The sequence below is a fragment of the Scyliorhinus torazame genome, chromosome 16 (genome assembly GCF_047496885.1).
Source record: "Scyliorhinus torazame isolate Kashiwa2021f chromosome 16, sScyTor2.1, whole genome shotgun sequence".
Classification (NCBI taxonomy): domain Eukaryota; kingdom Metazoa; phylum Chordata; class Chondrichthyes; order Carcharhiniformes; family Scyliorhinidae; genus Scyliorhinus; species Scyliorhinus torazame.
The window spans coordinates 69,187,387-69,208,343 of record NC_092722.1 but is presented as its reverse complement, the minus strand read 5'-3'; the positions used below and the strand labels follow the sequence as shown (position 1 = coordinate 69,208,343).

At 49.8% G+C, this 20,957-nt stretch overlaps 1 protein-coding gene across 2 annotated transcripts in view; it reads left to right on the top strand.

Moving 5' to 3' along the window:
- LOC140392864 (pregnancy zone protein-like) overlaps positions 1-20,957 on the top strand; it is a 391,109-nt gene that overhangs the window by 118,600 nt on the left and 251,552 nt on the right. For both annotated transcript variants that reach the window (XM_072478606.1, XM_072478607.1), the window contains exons 7-9: positions 8,504-8,588; positions 13,968-14,070; positions 18,312-18,426. In XM_072478606.1, the coding sequence (XP_072334707.1) occupies positions 8,504-8,588; positions 13,968-14,070; positions 18,312-18,426 (303 nt within the window). The remainder of the gene's footprint in view (positions 1-8,503; positions 8,589-13,967; positions 14,071-18,311; positions 18,427-20,957) is intronic.

Sequence of the window (20,957 nt, the reverse complement as noted above, 5' to 3'; positions counted from 1 at the left end):
TCAACACCGCCACCCCATCCCCATAACCCAGTAACCCCACTAAGGGCAATTTTGGACGCTAAGGGCAATTTACCATGGCCAATCCACCTAACCTGCACATCTTTGGACTGTGGGAGGAAACCGGAGCACCCGGAGGAAACCCACGCACACACAGGGAGGATGTGCAGACTCCGCACAGACAGTGACCCAAGCCGGGAATCGAACCTGGGACCCTGGAGCTGTGAAGCAATTGTGCTATCCACAAGGCTACCGTGCTGCCCCGGTTGGTGACCTGTATGTGATCCAGAATACCCAACACATCATGATACCAGGAGTTGAGGGATATTAGCACTTCTTAGACCTACCTGCAAGTGATCTGCCTTCCGCCAGCATTCTGTCATCCTGCGACATGGACAACATCAGCCCACCGCCGCCACTCCACATCGCCGGCAACCTCGGGGCCAACTGGAAGATTTTCAAACAGCGCTTCCAGCTCTTCCTCGAAGCCACGGACAGGGAGGGCGCCTCGGATACCAGAAAGATTGCTCTTCTCCTCTCCACGGCCGGGGACCATGTCATCCACATTTTCAACTCTCTCACCTTTGCGGATGATGAAGATAAAACGAAGTTCAAGAGGGTCCACCTCAAGTTTGACACTCACTGCAGCATAGAGGTGAATGAAAGTTTTGAGCGCTACGTGTTCCAGCAGCGTTTGCAGGGTAAGGATGAACCTTTCCAATCCTTTCTCACACACCTTCGCATCCTTGCGCAGTCTTGCAGCTACGGGTCCACCTCCGACTCCATGATCCGCGACCAGATCATTTTCGGTGTTCAGTCGGACCCCCTACGTCAGCAGCTCCTCAAAGTAAAGCAACTCACCCTAGCGACCGCCATCGAGACCTGTGTCTTACATGAAAACGCCACGAGTCGGTATTCCCATAGACAAGCGGCTGAAACGGGGCGGCAAGGTCCCCACGAGGCGGAACGGGTCCAAGTGATTGAGCACCTCCAGGGCCTCAGCCTGGATGAGGGTGGCCAATTCATGCGCTTTTCGCGGACTCCCGCGCTTGTGTGCACCAAACGAGGGGACGGCGATGTTGAGGATCGTAATGCGCAGGCGCGCACCACGCACGACCGCACCGCGCATGCGCGGTGGCGCAGCGAACGTGTCACGACGTGTGGCAACTGTGGCTCCGCCCATTTAAAGCGGCAATGCCCTGCAAAATCTCGACAATGCCTACGATGTGGCAGACTTGGCCACTATTCTGCCTTCTGCCGAGCAGCTTAGCCTGCCAATGTTCGGGCAATTCAACCCACGGTCACCGAGTCCGATGCGAACCTCCCACACAGCAGTGACATTGAGGACCCGAAGGCGCCTTTTCGAGTCGGTGTTGTAACGAAAAACAGGCTGTCCCCGAAGCAAAGACACCAGCCGCTGTCGGTATACAGCATCTCTCTACTGATGACACGGCTGACTTCAGGGCGCAACTCGACGCCATCATCGACCAGCACCGCGATGCCTTCGAAGGCATGGGCACGCTCCCATATACTTACAAGATCCTACTCAAACAGAACGCCACGCCTGTGGTGCATGCACCTCACAGGGTCCCAGCATCCCTTAAGGACCGCCCCAAGCAGCAGCTGCAGGACCTCCAGGACCAAGGAGTGATCTCCAGAGTTACGGAATCAACCGACTGGGTCAGTTCCATGGTGTGTGTAAAAAAGCCTTCCGGCGAGCTGAAAATTTGCATTGAGCCCAAGGATCTGAATCGCAATATCATGAGGGAGCATTATCCAATTCCCAAGCGCGAAGAGATCACATGCAAGATGGCTCGCGTCAAGCTCTTCACCAAACTCGACGCCTCAAAAGGATTCTGGCAAATCCAGCTCGACAAATCCAGCAGGAAACTGTGTACATTTAATACCCCCTTTGGCAGATATTGTTACAACAGGATGCCATTTGGGATCATATCTGCTTCAGAAGTGTTCCACAGGATCATGGAACAAATGATGGAAGGCATTGAAGGTGTTCGCGTCTATGTCGACGACATAATCATTTGGTCCACCACCTCGCAGGAGCATGTCAGTCGCCTCCATCGCGTGTTCAAACGCATACGTGAGCAGGGCCTACGCCTCAACAGGGCCAAATGCTCATTTGGTCAGACGGAACTCAAGTTCCTCAGGGACCACATCTCCCAGTTGGGTGTGCGGCCGGATGCGGACAAGGTGGCTGCTATCACAGCCATGAAAACGCCAGAGGACAAGAAGGCAGTCCTCCGATTTCTGGGCATGGTCAACTTTTTAGGGAAGTTCATCCCTAACCTCGCCTCTCATACCACGGCTCTCAGGAACCTGGTCAGGAAGACGACAGACTTCCAATGGCTTCCTGCCCACGAGCGCGAATGGAGAGATCTCAAAACCAAACTCACCACGGCCCCGGTCTTAGCTTTCTTTGATCCAGCAAAGGAGACCAACATTTTGACCGATGCCAGCCAATCCGGCATTGGGGCAGTGCTCCTGCAACGCGATGAGGCCTCATCATGGGCCCCCGTTGCATATGCGTCACGCGCCATGACCCCCACGGAACAGCGCTACGCGCAGAAAGAAAAGAAGTGCTTGGGCTTTCTGACCGGTGTTGTTAAGTTTCACGATTATGTCTACGGACTTCCTCAATTCACCGTCGAGACCGACCATCGCCCACTGGTCAATATAATACAGAAAGACGTGAACGATATGACGCCTCGCCTCCAGCGTATTCTTCTCAAGCTCCGGCGATATGACTTCCAGCTGGTATACACCCCAGGCAAAGACCTCATCATTGCCGACGCTCTCTCCGCCCTCAAGAGTGTACTGCCAAAATTCCACCAGCACATCTCCTGCCCCACCAGGGGCGACAACAGTCTTGACCACTGCTACTCAAAAAACAAGGGCGCCTACCGTTCCATCCCCCGACCGCACTTTGGGAAATCAGACCGTAAGACGTTGCTCCTTCTCCCGGCATATAAGCAGAAACTCAAGCGGGAGAATCCAGCTAAGAAGATTGTGCAGTGCTGGTCCGAGGAGACAGAAGAGTTCTTACGTGACTGCTTAGAGACCGTGGACCGGTCTATATTTAAGAACTCAGCGACCAACTTAAATGAGTATGCCACCACCGTCACAGACTTCATCAGCAAATGTGTAGACGACTGCGTGCCAAAGAAAGCAGTACGTGCGTTCCCCAACCGGAAACCATGGCTCAATCGCGAGATTGACTCCCTACTGAAGGACAGATCTGAGGTGTTCAAGGCAGACGACCCTGACCTATACAAGAAATCTGGGTACGACCTCCGCAAAGCCATCCGAAGTGCCAAGAGAGAATATCAAACCAAGCGAGAGTCACAGACAGACTCTCGACGGTTGTGGCAAGGACTAAACAACATAACGGGCTACAAAGCGAAGTCGAAGAGTATCTCTGGCAGCAGTGCACCCCTCCCCGATGAACTCAATGCATTCTATGCTCGGTTCGAGCAGGTAACCAACAATCCGCTGTCGAGTGCCCCAGCAGCCCATAATTCACCCATACCCACCATCACAGCTTCCGAAGTCAGATTGGCCTTCCTGAAAGTGAACCCTCGGAAGGCGACGGGCCCGGACGGGATCCCTGGTCGTGCACTCGGAGCCTGCGCGGACCAGCTGGCAGAGGTATTCGCGGACATCTTTAACCTGTCCCTACTCCACTCCGAGGTCCCCACCTGCTTTAAGAAGACCACCATCATACACAGAAGAACCAGGCAACGTGCCTCAATGACTACCGTCCAGTGGCCCTGACTTCAGTCGTAATGAAGTGCTTCGAGAGATTGATCATGAAGCGCATCACGTCCATACTCCCAGAATGCCTTGCTCCACTGCAATTCGCATACCTCTGCAACCGGTCCACATCAGACACCATTTCCCTGGCCCTACACTCATCCCTAGAGCATCTTGAAAACAAGGACTCCTACATCAGACTCCTAGTTATTGACTACAGCTCCGCCTTCAACACCATAATTCCAGCCAAGCTCATATCAAAGCTCCAAAACCTAGGACTTGGCTCCCCACTCTGCAACTGGATCCTCGATTTTCTGACCAACAGACCACAATCAGTAAGAATGAACAACAACACCTCCTCCACAATAGTCCTCAACACCGGCGCCCCGCAAGGCTGCGTACTTAGCCCCCTACTCTACTCCCTGTACACACACGACTGCGTCGCAAAACTTGGTTCCAACTCCATATACAAGTTTGCTGACGATACGACCATAGTGGGCCAGATCTCGAATAATGACGAGTCTGAATACTGGCGGGAGATAGAGAACCTGGTGGAGTGGTGTAGCGACAACAATCTCTCCCTCAATGCCAGCAAAACTAAAGAGCTGGTCATTGACTTCAGGAAGCAAAGTACTGTACACACCCCTGTCAGCATCAACGGGGCTGAGGTGGAGATGGTTAGCAGTTTAAAATTCCGAGGGGTGCACATCACCAAAAATCTGTCCTGGTCCACCCACGTCGACGCTACCATCAAGAAAGCACAACAGCGCCTATACTTCCTCAGGAAACTAAGGAAATTCGGCATGTCTACATTAACCCTGACCAACCTTTACAGATGCAGCATAGAAAGCATCCTATCGGGCTGCATCACAGCCTGGTATGGCAACTGCTCGGCCCAGGACCGCAAGAAACTTCAGAGAGTCGTGAACACCGCCCAGTCCATCACACGTACCTGCCTCCCATCCATTGACTCCATCTACACCTCCCGCTGCCTGGGGAAAGCGGGCAGCATAATCAAAGATCCCTCCCACCCGGCTTACTTATTCTTCCAACTTCTTCCATCGGGCTGGAGATACAGAAGTCTGAGAACACGCACGAACAGACTCAAAAACAGCTTCTTACCCACAGTCACCAGACTCCTAAATGATCCTCTTATGGACTGACCTCATTAACACTACACCCTGTATGCTTCATCCGATGCCAGTGCTTATGTAGTTACATTGTATATGTTGTGTTGCCCTATTATGTATTTTCTTTTATTCTCTTTTCTTCCCATGTACTTAATGATCTGTTGAGCTGCTCGCAGAAAAATACTTTTCACTGTACCTCGGTACACGTGACAATAAACAAATCCAATCCAATCAACACTCGGTGTGACCCACCGGGATTCGTCTGCCAGGTTGACGCCCATGTGGCCTTCGTGGCTTCCAATCTACCTGCCATGGATGAACGCCTTGTCCAAATTCGCCGTGTGACGGCGGCTGACCCTTTGCTACAACGTGTCATGTGCCACCTAACAGACGGGTGGCTCAAGGGCCAATGCCCGCAGTTCTATAACGTCAGAGATGATCTGGCGGTAGTAGATGGTGTTCTCCTGAAACTGGACTGCATTGTCATCCCGCATAGCATGCGCCAGCTCGTCTTGGAACAGCTACACGAGGGCCATCTTGGGGTGGAAAAGTGCCGCCGACGGGCCCGAGAGGCAGTGTACCCACCCGGCATTAATGAGGTCAGAGCCAACACAGTGCTCAACTGCCCCACTTGTCAGCGCTTCTAGCCGGCCCAACCACGTGAGACTCTACAGCCCCATGAGTTGGTCACGTCCCCTTGCACCAAGGTGGGCATCGACCTGTTCCACGTGCTGGGCAGGGACTATGTCCTGATTGTCGACTACTTTTCAAACTACCCGGAGGTGGTAAGTTTACACATCACATCGTCTGCAGTCATCTGTGCCTGTAAGGACATCTTTGCTCGACACGGCATCCCACTCACTGGGATGTCGGACAATGGCCCCTGCTTCGCAAGCTAGGAATGGTCCAACTTTGCCGGGAGGTACTACTTTGTGCATGTGACATCCAGTCCTCTGTACCCCCAATCCAACGGCAAAGCGGAGAAGGGCGTCCACATCGTCAAACGGCTCCTCTGCAAGGCTGCTGATGCTGGGTCCGATTTCTACCTCGCCTTGCTGGCCTATCCCTCGGCCCCACTGTCCACTGGCCTGTCGCCAGCCCAGCTGCTCATGGGTCGCACCCTGAAGACGACGGTGCTGTCCATTCATGTTCCAGACCTCGACCGCGTTCCGGTCCTTCAACGAATGCAGTTGTCTCGTGCACAGCACAAGGCGGCTCATGACTCCCGTGCAGCTGATCTCCCTGCTCTGGCTCCAGATGACAATGTCCACATCCATCTTCCGGATGGTGGCTGGTCTGCAACCGCTGTGGTTCTTCGGCAGGTGGCCCCCCGCTCGTTCCTGGTTCGTCTACCGGATGGCTCCATTCTGCGCCGCAGTTGATGTGGTGTATATGGATTTCAGCAAAGCATTTGATAAGGTTCCCCACGGTAGGCTATTGCAGAAAATACGGAGGCTGGGGATTGAGGGTGATTTAGAGATGTGGATCAGAAATTGGCTAGCTGAAAGAAGACAGAGGGTGGTGGTTGATGGGAAATGTTCAGAATGGAGTTCAGTCACAAGTGGAGTACCACAAGGATCTGTTCTGGGGCCTTTGCTGTTTGTCATTTTTATCAATGACCTAGAGGAAGGCGCAGAAGGGTGGGTGAGTAAATTTGCAGACGATACTAAAGTCGGTGGTGTTGTCGATAGTGTGGAAGGAAGTAGCAGGTTACAGAGGGATATAGATAAGCTGCAGAGCTGGGCTGAGAGGTGGCAAATGGAGTTTAATGTAGAGAAGTGTGAGGTGATTCACTTTGGAAGGAATAACAGGAATGTGGAATATTTGGCTAATGGAAAAGTTCTTGAAAGTGTGGATGAGCAGAGGGATCTAGGTGTCCATGTACATAGATCCCTGAAAGTTGCCACCCAGGTTGATAGGGTGGTGAAGAAGGCCTATGGAGTGTTGGCCTTTATTGGTAGAGGGATTGAGTTCCGGAGTCAGGAGGTCATGTTGCAGCTGTACAGAACTCTGGTACGGCCGCATTTGGAGTATTGCGTACAGTTCTGGTCACCGCATTATAGGAAGGACGTGGAGGCTTTGGAGCGGGTGCAGAGGAGATTTACCAGGATGTTGCCTGGTATGGAGGGAAAATCTTATGAGGAAAGGCTGATGGGCTTGAGGTTGTTTTCGTTGGAGAGAAGAAGGTTAAGAGGAGACTTAATAGAGGCATACAAAATGATCAGGGGGTTGGATAGGGTGGACAGTGAGAGCCTTCTACCACGGATGGAAATGGCTGGCACGAGGGGACATAGCTTTAAACTGAGGGGTAATAGATATAGGACAGAGGTCAGAGGTAGGTTCTTTACGTAAAGAGTAATGAGGCTGTGGAATGCCCTACCTGCTACAGTAGTGAACTCGCCAACATTGAGGGCATTTAAAAGTTTATTGGATAAACATATGGATGATAATGGTATAGTGTAGGTTAGATGGCTTTTGTTTCGGTGCAACATCGAGGGCCGAAGGGCCTGTACTGCGCTGTATTGTTCTATGTTCTATGTTCTATAATCGACGTGCCCTTCGTCTCGTTCCACACTCACTACGTGATCCTCCACCAATGCCACGCCCTCCTGTTGACCCTGATCTGGACTATGCAGAGATTCCGGTCACTCTGCATCCTCCTCACTCTGATGCAGTCCAGCCCGCTCCTCAGCCGGCGGCTCCCGACCCACCCTTGAGGCGGTCAACCAGAATTTGTCGCCCACCTCAGAGACTTAATTTGTGAACTTTGTGGACTTATAGACTTTCTGAATTGTTTCGTTGCCTTGTTTAATTGTTTACCTGGTTTGTATATCGTGTTCATCTCGTTATTCTTGTGACACACTGTTTTTCTGAACCTGGCACCTTCCCATGTAAATAGTTTAGTTTTCATGTACATAGTCCTGTAAATATTTTGCACACGTGGTCAGGAACATTCACCACACGCTATTTATTGCCACGCAGGTACATTTTTTATAAAAGGGGGATGTCATAATATACACCAGTATATACACACTGATGGACACACAGTGGGACCAATCAACACACACAACACCGCAGCCAATCACCAGTGAGAGCACACGCACTATAAAGACAGGGGACATCAGAGTTCCCGCTCATTCGAGTTGCAGCTAGCTAGGAGGACAGAGCTCACAGCCTGCAACACAGACATTCACCATGTGCTGAGTGCATCGACTGGTTAGGACAAAGCAAAGGTCTTTAGTTAAAGCTAGTATCATGTTAACCCACAGTCAGAGTATGTTAAACAGTTAATGATTCAATAAAATAGTGTTGCACTATTTCAAGTGTTGGTGACCTGTATGTGATCCAGAACACCCAACACATCAGAGGAGGTTACAGAGAGAGGGAGGGTTGTCAGGGCTGGAGGCAGTTACAGAGATAGGAAGGGTTGTAGGGGCTGGAGGAGGCTACAGAGATAGGGAGTGGTTTGAATAGGCCAAAGGTGATTTGAAGGTAAACATGGAACTTTTCCGATCTAGAGAATGTTGGAGGTGAAGATTTATGAAGAGGACATTTTGGAATCGAGTAGCTCAGCTTCTCACAGATTAATGTTCTTCCTTTTCATTTAGTCCTACCCAAGGCTGAACTGAAGGTGAAATTGCCCCCAAAAATCAAAATTACAGACTCGACGATTCACATCGAAGTGTGCGGCAGGTAATAGTTGTAACCAAACCATGCCTTACCTGTCCTGGGAGTGTTTGATGGGAACAGTGCAGAGGGAGCTTTACTCTGTATCTAACCCTGTGCTGTACCTGTCCTGGGAGTGTTTGATGGGGACAGTGTAGAGGGAGCTTTATTCTGTATCTAACTCTGTGCTGTGCCTGTCCTGGGAGTGTTTGATGGGGACAGTGTAGAGGGAGCTTTATCCTGTACCTAACTCTGTGCTGTGCCTGTCCTGGGAGTGTTTGATGGGGACAGTCTAGAGGGAGATTTACTCTGTATCTTACCCCGTGCTGTAACAGTCCTGGGAATGTTTGATGGGGACAGTGTAGAGGGAGCTTTACTCTGTATCTAACCTCGGCTGCACCTGTCCTGGGAGTATTTGATGGAGACAGTGTAGAGGGAGCTTTACTCTGGATCTAACTCTGTGCTGTACCTGTCCTGGGAGTGTTTGATGGGGACAGAGTAGAGGGAGATTTACTCTGTATCTTACCCCGTGCTGTAACAGTCCTAGGAATGTTTGATGGGGACAGTGTAGAGGGAGCTAGACTCTGTATCTAACCTCGTGCTATACCTGTCCTGGGAGTGGTTGATGGGGCCAGTGCAGAGAGAGCTTTACTCTGTATCTAACCCCGTGCTGTAACAGTCCTGGGAATGTTTGATGGGGACAGTGTAGAGGGAGCTTTACTCTGTATCTAACCCAGTGCCGTACGTGTCCTGGGAATGTTTGATGGGGACAGTGTGGAGGGAGCTTTACTCTGTATCTAACCCTGTGCTGTACCTGTCCTGCGAGTGGTTGATGGGGCGAGTGCAGAGGGAGCTTTACTCAGTATCTAACCCTGTGCTATACCTGTCCTGGGAGTGTTTGATGTGGACATGTAGAGGGAGCTTTACTCTGTATCTAACCCCGTGCTGGAACAGTCCTGGGAATGTTTGATGGGGACAGTGTAGAGGGAGCTTTACTCTGTATCTAACCCCGTGCTGTACCTGTCCTGGGAATGTTTGATGGGGACAGTGTAGAGGGAGCTTTACTCTGTATCTAACCCCGTGCTGTTCCTGTCCTGGGAGTGGTTGATGGGGCCAGTGCAGAGGGTGCTTTACTCTGTATCTAACCCTGTGCTGTTCCTGTCCTGGGAGTGGTTGATGGGGACAGTGTGGAGGGAGCTGTACTCTGTATCTAACCCTGTGCTGTACCTGTCCTGGGAGTGGATGATGGGGCCAGTGCAGAGGGAGCTTTACTCTCTATCTAACCCCGTGCTGTACCTGTCCTGGGAGTGTTTGATGGGACTGTGTAGAGGCAGCTTTACTCTGTATCTAACCCCGTGCTGTCCCTGTCCTGGGAGTGTTTGATGTGGACAGTGTTCGAGGGAGCTTTACTCTGTATCATACCCCGTGCTGTACCTGTCAGGGAGTGTTTGATGGGGCAATGTAGAGGGAGCTTTACTCTGTATCTAACCCTGTGCTGTACCTGTCCTGGGAGTGTTTGATGTGGACAGTGTAGAGGGAGCTTTACTCTGTATCTAACCCCGTGCTGTACCTGTCAGGGAGTGTTTGATGGGGCAATGTAGAGGGAGCTTTACTCTGTATCTAACCCTGTGCTGTACCTGTCCTGGGAGTGTTTGATGTGGACAGTGTAGAGGGAGCTTTACTCTGTATCTAACCTCGTGCTATACCTGTCCTGGGAGTGGTTGATGGGGCCAGTGCAGAGGGAGCTTTACTCTGTATCTAACCACGTGCTGTACTTGTCCTGGGCGTGTTTGCTGGGGACAGTGTAGAGGGAGCTTTACTCTGTAACTAACCCCGTGTTGTTCCTGTCCTGGGAGTGGTTGATGGGGACAGTGTGGAGGGAGCTTTACTCTGGATCTAACCCCGTGCTGTACCTGTCAGGGAGTCTTTGATGGGGCAATGCAGAGGGAGCTTTACTCTGTATCTAACCCTGTGCTGTACCTGTCCTGGGAGTGTTTGATGTGGACAGTGTAGAGGGAGCTTTACTCTGTATCTAACCCCGTGCTGTACCTGTCCTGGGAGTGTTTGATGGGGCCAGTGCAGAGGGAGCTTTACCCTGTATCTAACCCCGTGCTGGAGCAGTCCTGGGAATGTTTGATGGGGACAGAGTAGAGAGAGCTTCACTCTGTATCTAACCCCGTGCTGTAACTGTCCTGGGAATGTTTGATGGGGACAGTGTAGAGGGAGCTTTACTCTGTATCTAACCCTGTGCTGTACCTGTCCTGGGAGTGGTTGATGGGGCCAGTGCAGAGGGAGCTTTACTCTGTATCTAACCCCGTGCTGTTCCTGTCCTGGGAGTGTTTGAAGGGGACAGTGGAGAGGGAGCCTTACTCTGTATCTAACCCCGTGCTGTACTTTTCCTGGGAGTGTTTGATGGAGACAGTGGAGAGGGAGCCTTACTCTGTATCTAACCCCGTGCTGTACCTGTCCTGGGAGTGTCTGATGGGACAGTGTAGAGGCAGCTTTACTCTGTATCTAACCCCGTGCTGTACCTGTCCCTGGAGTGTTTGATGTGGCCTGTGCAGAGGGAGATTTTCTCTGTATCTAACCCTGTGCTGTACCTGTCCTGGGAGTGTTTGATGTGGACAGTGTAGAGGCAGCTTTACTCTGTATCTAACCCCGTGCTGTCCCTTTCCTGGGGGTGTTTGATTTGGACAGTGTTAGAGGGAGCTCTACTCTGTATCTAACCCCGTGCTGTACCTGTCAGGGAGTGTTTAATAGGGCAATGTAGAGGGAGCTTTACTCTGTATCTAACCCTGTGCTGTACCTGTCCTGGGAGTGTTTGGTGTGGACAGTGTAGAGGGAGCTTTACTCTGTACCTAACCCCGTGCTGTACCTGTCCTGGGAGTGTTTGATGGGGCCAGTGCAGAGGGAGCTTTACTCGGTATCTAACCCCGTGCTGTAACAGTCCTGGGAATGTTTGATGGGGACAGTGTAGTGGGAGCCTTACTCTGTATCTAACCCTGTGCTGTACCTGTCCTGGGAGTGTTTGATGTGGCCAGTGCAGAGGGAGCTTTACTCTGTATCTAACCCCGTGCTGTACTTGTCCTGGGAGTGGTTGATGGGACAGTGGAGAGGGAGCTTTACTCTGTATCTAACCCCGTGCTGTACCTGTCCTGGGAGTGGTTGATGGGGCCAGTGCAGAGGGTGCTTTACCCTTTATCTAACCCCGTGCTGTTCCTGTCCTGGGAGTGGTTGATGGGGGCAGTGTGGAGGGAGCTTTACTCTGTATCTAACCCTGTGCTGTGCCTGTCCTGGGAGTGGTTGATGGGGACAGTGTGGAGGGAGCTGTACTCTGTATCTAACCCTGTGCTGTACCTGTCCTGGGAGTGGATGATGGGGCCAGTGCAGAGGGAGCTTTACTCTGTATCTAACCCCGTGCTGTACCTGTCCTGGGAGTGTTTGATGGGACAGTGTAGAGGCAGCTTTACTCTGTATCTAACCCCGTGCTGTCCCTGTCCTGGGAGTGTTTGATGTGGACAGTGTTCGAGGGAGCTTTACTCTGTATCTTACCCCGTGCTGTACCTGTCAGGGAGTGTTTGATGGGGCAATGTAGAGGGAGCTTTACTCTGTATCTAACCCTGTGCTGTACCTGTCCTGGGAGTTTTTGATGTGGACAGTGTAGAGGGAGCTTTACTCTGTATCTAACCCCGTGCTGTACCTGTCAGGGAGTGTTTGATGGGGCAATGTAGAGGGAGCTTTACTCTGTAACTAACCCCGTGCTGTACCTGTCCTTGGAGTGTTTGATGGGACAGTGTAGAGGCAGCTTTACTCTGTATCTAACCCCGTGCTGTCCCTGTCCTGGGAGTGTTTGATGTGGACAGTGTTCGAGGGAGCTTTATCTGTATCTTACCCCGTGCTGTTCCTGTCCTGGGAGTGGTTGATGTGGACAGTGTGGAGGGAGCTTAACTCTGTATCTAACCCTGTGCTGTACCTGTCCTGGGAGTGGTTGATGGGGCCAGTGCAGAGGGAGCTTTACTCTGTATCTAACCACGTGCTGTACTTGTCCTGGGCGTGTTTGATGGGGACAGTGTAGAGGGAGCTTTACTCTGTAACTAACCCCGTGCTGTTCCTGTCCTGGGAGTGGTTGATGGGGACAGTGTGGAGGGAGCTTTACTCTGTATCTAACCCCGTGCTGTACCTTTCAGGGAGTGTTTGATGGGGCCAGTGTAGAGGGAGCTGTACTCTGTATCTAACCCCGTGCTGTACCTGTCCTGGGAGTGTTTGATGGGGCCAGTGCAGAGGGAGCTTTACCCTGTATCTAACCCCGTGCTGGAGCAGTCCTGGGAATGTTTGATGGGGACAGTGTAGAGAGAGCTTTACTCTGTATCTAACCCCGTGCTGTGACTGTCATGGGAATGTTTGATGGGGACAGTGTAGAGGGAGCTTTACTCTGTATCTAACCCTGTTCTGTACCTGTCCTGGGAGTCGTTGATGGGGCCAGTGCAGAGGGAGCTTTACTCTGTATCTAACCCCGTGCTGTTCCTGTCCTGGGAGTGTTTGAAGGGGACAGTGGAGAGGGAGCCTTACTCTGTATCTAACCCCGTGCTGTACTTTTCCTGGGAGTGTTTGTTGGAGACAGTGGAGAGGGAGCCTTACTCTGTATCTAACCCCGTGCTGTACCTGTCCTGGGAGTGTCTGATGGGACAGTGTAGAGGCAGCTTTACTCTGTATCTAACCCCGTGCTGTAACTGTCCCTGGAGTGTTTGATGTGGCCTGTGCAGAGGGAGATTTTCTCTGTATCTAACTCTGTGCTGTACCTGTCCTGTGAGTGGTTGATGTGGACAGTGTAGAGGCAGCTTTACTCTGTATCTAACCCCGTGCTGTCCCTGTCCTGCGAGTGTTTGATGGGACAGTGCAGAGGGAGCTTTTCTCTGTATCTAACCCTGTGCTGTACCTGTCCTGGGAGTGTTTGATGTGGACAGTGTAGATGCAGCTTTACTCTGTATCTATCCCCGTGCTGTCGCTGTCCTGGGAGTGTTTGATGTGGACAGTGTTAGAGGGAGCTTTACTCTGTATCTAACCCGTGCTGTATCTGTCCTGGGAGTGTTTGATGGGACAGTGTAGAGGGAGCTTTACTCTGTATCTAACCCCGTGCTGTACCTGTCCTGGGAGTGTTTGATGGGGACAGTGTAGAGGGAGCTTTACTCTGTATCTAACCCCGTGCTGTACCTGTCCTGGGAGTGTTTGATTGGGCAATGTAGAGGGAGCTTTACTCTGTATCTAACCCGTGGAGTGTTTGATGGGACAGTGTGGAGGGAGCTTTACTCTGTATCTAACCCCGTGCTGTACCTGTCCTGGGAATGTTTGATGGGGACAGTATAGAGGGAGCTTTACTCTGTATCTAACCCTTTAAATATTTTACAGTTACACCTACGGGAGGCCAGTGAGGGGAATGGTTAACGGCACCGTTTGTTTACTGACATATCGTGTTCACCCTTCTAAATATTGTCAGCAGGTGGTTGGAAAGGTAAGTGCTGCGCAGCGAGATACTGCAAAATTTCACAAACACCATGTGCCCTTGGGGTGTCAGTGCATCATCCTACGGCATGCCGGACTGCCAGAGGACCCCTACTGAATTAAATAACCTTAATAAAACAGCTTACTAGGTCTGGGAAACTATCAGCAATGGCAAAGGAACTGCAGGGGTTTATGGAGCGCATGGAAGGGTGGATCCATGGAGATTTGAGAGACCAAGGAGCAGGGAGTTATCATTCTACTCCCATGTACGTAAGGCGTACTCCAGGATACCTTTCTTTGTGCTAAATAAAACACGGTCATCAGGGATTAAGGACACTGAGTACCCAGAAATTGTGGTTTCAGATCACGCACCACACTGGATAGACCTACGAGCAGGCACCCACAATGGAGACTAGATACAGTGCTGTTAGCAGATGAGGAGATCTGTGAGCGAGTGAGAGACGCCATTCAGGGGTACCTAAAGATCAATGACATGGGACAGATTGTGGCTGGGGTCGTCTGGGAGGCACTGGAAGCGGTTATTAGAGGGGAATGTATTTCGATTCGAGCCCACAGGGGTAAAACTGAGTGGTCGGAGCTGGACAGGTTGGTAGGAGAAACCTTACAGGTGGACAAGAGATATTCGGAGTCTCCAAATGAAAAGCTCCTGAAGGAGCAAAGACTTCAAATGGAGTTTGGGCTCCTTTCCACAGGTAAGGCAGAGGGTCAGCTGAGGAGGGTAAAAGGGGCAATATATGAGCATGGGGAGAAAGCTAGCAGGATGCTGGCACATCAGCTGAGGAACCAGGAGGCGGCGAGAGAAATAGGGAAAATAAAGGATATGAGGGGGAAGATGGTGATGAACCCGGGGGCGGTGAATGAAGTATAGCCAGCTATACGAGTCGGAAACCCCGGTTGGGGAGGAGGGCATGAATCAATTCCTGGGGAGACTTGAGTTCCCGAAGGTAAATGAGGAGCTGGTAGAGGCTCTGGGGGGCCCGATTGGGCTTGGGGAGGTGATAGATGGACTTGGGGTGATACAATCGGGTAAAGCCCCGGGACCTGATGGGTTCCTGGTGGTTTTATAAGAAGTTCTCTGGGTTACTGGGGCAGCTCCTGGTTAAGGCTTTTAACGAGTCCAAGGAGCTGGGAGTACTCACCCCAACGTTATCACAGGCATCAATTTCTCTCACCCTGAAGCGAGACAAGGATCCGGAGAGCTGTGGATCGTACAGGCCAATTTCCCTCTTGAATGTAGATGCCAAATTATTGGCAAAGATCCTGACCACTCGAATGGAGGATTGTGTCCTGGAGATAATTGGGGAGGATCAGACGGGATTTGTAAAGGGCAGGCACCTGACATCCAACATGAGACGGCTTCTTAATGTAATTATGATGCCAGCGGAGGTGGCATGGGCGCGGAGAAGGCTTTTGACCGGGTGGAGTGGAAGTATCTATGGGATATTTTAGGCAGGTTTGGGTTTGGGCAGGGCTCTGTGGAGTGGGTCCGGTTATTATACCGGGCCCCGGTGGCAAACGTAAGAACTAACCAACCTTGGTTGGAATACTTTAGTTTATGTCGGGGGACAAGGCAGGGATGCCCGCTCTCCCCATTACTGTTTGCCCTGGCCATAGAACCCTTAGCAATTGCCCTGAGAGCAGCGAATGCCTGGCGGGGTACAGTGAGGGGGGGCTGGAGCACAGGGTCTTTCTCTAAGCGGATGATTTGCTGCTTTATGTCACAGACCCGGTGGGGGGGATGACCTGAATCATGGAGGTATTAGGAGAATTTGGGCGATTTTCAGGCTATAAGTTAAATATGGGAAAGAGCGAGATGTTCGTGATCCAGGCACGTGGGCAGGAAAGGAGACTGAAGGAGCTACCTTTTAAAGTGGTTGGGAGGAGTTTTAGATATCTGGCGATTCAAGTGGCCTAGGATTGGGGGCAGCTTAACAAGTTAAACTTAGGCAAAGCAGTGGATCAAATGAGAAGAGATCTTTGTAGATGGGACATGCTCCCACTGACTCTGGCGGGGAGGGTTCAGACGGTGAAGATGACGGTCTTTCCGAGACTGCTTTTCTTTTTTCAATATCTCCCGATTTTTGTCCCAAAGGCTTTTTTCAGAAGTATGAATGCGGCGATATCGAGGTTTATATGGGCGGGTACAACCCCGAGAGTAAGGAGGGCACTCCTGGAACTGACCCGCGGAGAAGGGGACTTGGCTCTCCCAAGCTTTATTAACTATTACTGGGCAGCCAACATATCGATGGTCAGGAAGTGAGTAGTGGGGGAGGGGTCGGTTTGGGAGTGGATGGAGGCAGCATCCTGCAAAGGTACGAGTTTGGAGGCTTTACGAACGGCGCCCCTGCTGTTCTCGCCGGCTCGGTACCCTACAAGTCCGGTGGTGGTGGCAGCCCTAACGGTGTGGGGGCAATGGAGGCAGCAAATGAGACTGAAGGGGGGTCAGTGTGGTCACCGATCTGTGACAATCACCGGTTTGTCCCGGGGAGGGCTGGATGGGGTTTCAAGGTATGGCAGCGGGCAGGGATTGAGAGGTTTGGGGGTCTATTCATCCAGGAGGGTTTTCCGACCTTGGAGACATTAGAGGAGGAGTTTGATTTGCTGGGTGGGAACGGGTTTCGCTACCTTCGAGTGTGGGACTTTGTACGGAGGCAAGTCCCAAGCTTTCCTCGCCTCCCCCTGAGGGGACTACAGGATTAAGTGCTGTCAAAAACAGGGGTTGGAGGTGGGAAGGTTTTGGAGATATACAGGGAGTTGTTAGAGTGGGAAGGGGCCACTATCAGAGAGGTGAAGAGGGAGTGGGAAGAGGAGCTAGGAGGGGATCTGGAAACTGAACTGTGGGAAAAAGCCTTGAAAAGGGTAAATGCATCTTCCTCCTGTGCTAGACATAGCTTGATTCAGTTCAAGGTAGTCCACAGGGACAACACAACGGTAGCCCAGATGAGTAGGTTCTTCAAGGAGGTGGAGGACAGATGTGGACGGTGTGGGGGTAGCCCGGTCAACCATGTTCATATGTTTTGGGCATGCCTGAAACTGAGGGAATTCTGGCAGGGATTTGCGAATATTATGTCAGATGTCCTGGAAGGTAGGGTAACTCCGAGTCCAGAATTGGCAATATTTGGGGTGTTGGAGGATCCAGGGGGCATGGGGGGGTGGGGGGAGGCCAATATCCTGGCCTTCTCCTCCTTGGTGGCCTGGAGATGGATCTTGCTGAGGTGAAGAGACTTGGAGCCCCTAAAATCAGCCCCTGGGTCAGCGATATGGTCGGGTTCCTCAGTCTGGAGAAAATCAAGTTCGCTCTGAGAGGATCCATACAGGGATTCGCCTGGAATTGGCAGCCGTGCATCGATTTCTTTAACAAAAACTGCGTCAGCAGTAAGGGGGAAAGGGAAAACGTGGGGGGGGGGGAGTAAAACAGGAGGCAGGGTAATGTTAAATAAGGACAGGGAGCTTAGTATACGGGTAACGGGACAGGGTGGGAGAAGTGGAGGACGTGGTTTATTGTTTGCTATTTTAGGGGGTATGTTGTGCGTCGACCTGTGCGGTTGTTTTAGAAATGTCAACATGTTAAATTGTGAAAATTACAAATGCTTCAATAAAATATTTTCTGAAAAAAAAAAAAACAGCTTACTTGCTTGGCTATGCAGACCTTTGGAGAAAGAGACCCTTTTTAGGAACAACCTGAAAACCCTTCTGTCTTGTCAGACCCTTCTGCTCAACCTAACAGCATTTGGCAAAACTACAAACTATACACAGATCTGGCACCTCTCATTAATTACATAATTTATATCCCACTAAAATGTCCATCACCTGCTCAGCTAGGATTGAATACAATGCTCATAAATTATCTGCTCTCCAGGAAATCTCCAGCAATCAGAACAATATCCAATTAGCCACCTCTGTGTGAACAAGTAAATGGTTAAAATCGATCATTATCTCACCTTTACGACTCCTTAATTACAACTTTCACAGACGTATTGCCTGCATGTATTTTAAAGGGTTTACTGCCACAAATATGAAATATAATGTTTAACAATATCTACGTTAATCACAGTACTGAGGGAATGCTGCACTGCCAGAGGGTCAGTAATGAGGTATGTGGGAATGTGGCATTTGTGGGAATTGGAAAAAGGTTAAAAGTTCCATTCGAGCAACAAGCTGAGAATTTTGGATGGGGCCGGATTGACAGGTCTCAGGCCTAATAAACTATTTCCAAATTCTCTTGCACAGACCGACTCCAATGGCTGCCTATCTGAAGATCTCTCAATAAAACCTTTGAGACTCAGTCGAAGGCAACACAATCGCGGTCTTCGCGCATCCTTTGTTCTGATGGAGGAGGGTACAGGTGAGTATATGGACACACTAATATCCTCAAACACTTCTCACCTTTGATATTCTGTCTAGGTCACAATGAGAAAAGTTAAAAGAAAAAATAACTTGGAGGAGGTTACTGATTGAGGTGTTAAGATTCAAAACAGAGGTTTAAAGCCAACATAAGGGTACTTTACCTGAATGCTCGTAGTATTCGGAATAAGGTAAATGAGTTGATGGCGCAAATCATCGTGAATGACTATGATTTAGTGACCATGACTGAAACATTGTTAAAGGATGGTCACGACTGGGAGTTAAATATCCAAGGGTATCAAACTATTCGGAAGGACAGAGTGCATGGTCAGGGAGGTGGTGTAGGTCTGTTATTTAAGGATGACTTCCGAGCAGTAGTGAGAGACGACATTGTTTCTATGGCGGATGAGGTTGAATCCATTTGGGTGGAAATCGGGAATAGTAAGGCGAAAAAGTCACTGATAGGAGTAGTCTATAGACCACCAAATAGTAACATTACGGTGGGGCGGGCAATAAACAAAGGAATAACTGATGCGTGGGGAAATGGTACAGCAGTTATCATGGGGGATTTTAATCTACATGTCGATTGGTTTAACCCGGTCGGTCAAGGCAGACTTGAGGAGGAGTTTATGGAATGTATCCATGATAGTTTCCTGGAACAGTATGTAATGGAACTGCGAGGGAACAAGCAATCCTACATCTAGTCCTGTGTAATGAGATAGGATTGATTAATGATCTCATAGTTAGGGATCCTCTCGGAAGGAGCGATCACAATATGGTGGAATTTAAAATACAGATGGAGAATGAGAAGGTAAAATCAAGCACTAGTGTTTTGTGCTTAATCAAAGAAGATTACAATGGGATGAGAGAAGAGCTGGCTAAGGTAGACTGGGAGCAAAGACTTTATGGTGAAATAGTTGGGGAACAATGGAGAACCTCCCAGCGATTTTTCACAGTGCTCAGCAAACGTTTATACCCAAAAAGGAAGGACAGTAGAAAGAGGGAAAATTGACCGTGGATATATAAGGAAATAAGGGAAAGTATCAAATTGAAGGAAAAAGCATACAAAGTGGCAAAAGATTAGTGGGAGACTAGAGTATTGGGAAATCTTTAGGGGGCAACAGAAAACTACTGAAAAAGCTATAAAGAAGAGTAAGATAGATTATGAGAGTAAACTTGCTCAGAATATAAAAACAGATAGTAAATGTTTCTACAAATATATAAAACAAAAAAGAGTAGTTAAGGTAAAAATTGGTCCTTTAGAGGATGAGAAGGGAGATTTAATAATGGGAGATGAGGAAATGGCTGAGGAACTGAACAGGTTTTTTGGTCGGTCTTCACAGTGGAAGACACAAATAACATGCCAGTGACTGATGGAAATTAGGCTATGACAGCTGAGGACCTTGAGATGATTATTATCACTAAGGAAGTAGTGATAAGCAAGCTAATGGGGCTAAAGGTAGACAAGTCTCCTGGCCCTGATGGAATGCATCCCAGAGTACTAAAAGAGATGACTAGGGAAATTGCAAATGCACTCATGATAACCTACCAAAATTCACTAGACTCTGGGGTGGGCCCGGCGGATTGGAAATTAGAAAACGTGACGCCACTGTTTTAAAAAGGAGGTAGAAAAAAGTGGGTAATTATTGGCCAGTTAGCTTAACTTCGATAGTAGGGAAGATGCTATCATCAAGGAAGAAATAGCAAGGCATCTGGATGGAAATTGTCCCATTGGGCAGATGCAGCATGGGTTCCTAAAGGGCAGGTCGTACCAAACTAATTTAGTGGAATTTTTTGAGGACATTACCAGTGCGGTAGATAATGGGGAGCCAATGGATGTAGTATATCTGGATTTCCAGAAAGCTTTTGACAAAGTGCCACACAAAAGGTTGCTCCATGAGATAATGATGCATGGCATTAAGGGTAAAGTAGTAGCATGGATAGAGGATTGATTAATTAATAGAAAGCAAAGAGTGGGGAATAATGGGTGTTTCTCTGGTTGGCAATCAGTAGCTAGTGGTGTCCCTCAGGGATCAGTGTTGGGCCCACAAATTGTTCATAAATTACATAGATGATTTGGAGTTGGGGACCAAGTGCAATGTGTCCAAGTTTGCAGACGACACAAAGATGAGTGGTAAAGGAAAAAGTGCAGAGGGTACTGGAAGTCTGCAGAGGGATTTGGATAGTTTAAGAGAATGGGCTAGTTCTGGCAGATGGAATACAATGTTGAGAAATGTGAGGTTATCCATTTTGGTAGGAATAACAGCAAAAGGGATTATTATTTAAATGATAAAATATTAAAACATGCTGCTGTGCAGAGAGACCTGGGTGTGCTAGTGCATGAGTCGCAAAAAGTTGGTTTTCAGGTGCAACAGGTCATTAAGAAGGTGAATGGAATTTTGTCCTTCATTGCTAGAGGGATGGAGTTTAAGACTAGGGAGGTTATGCTGCAACTGTATAAGGTGTTAGTGAGGCAGCATCTGAAGTATTTTGTTCAGTTTTGGTCTCCTTACTTGAGAAAGGACGTACTGG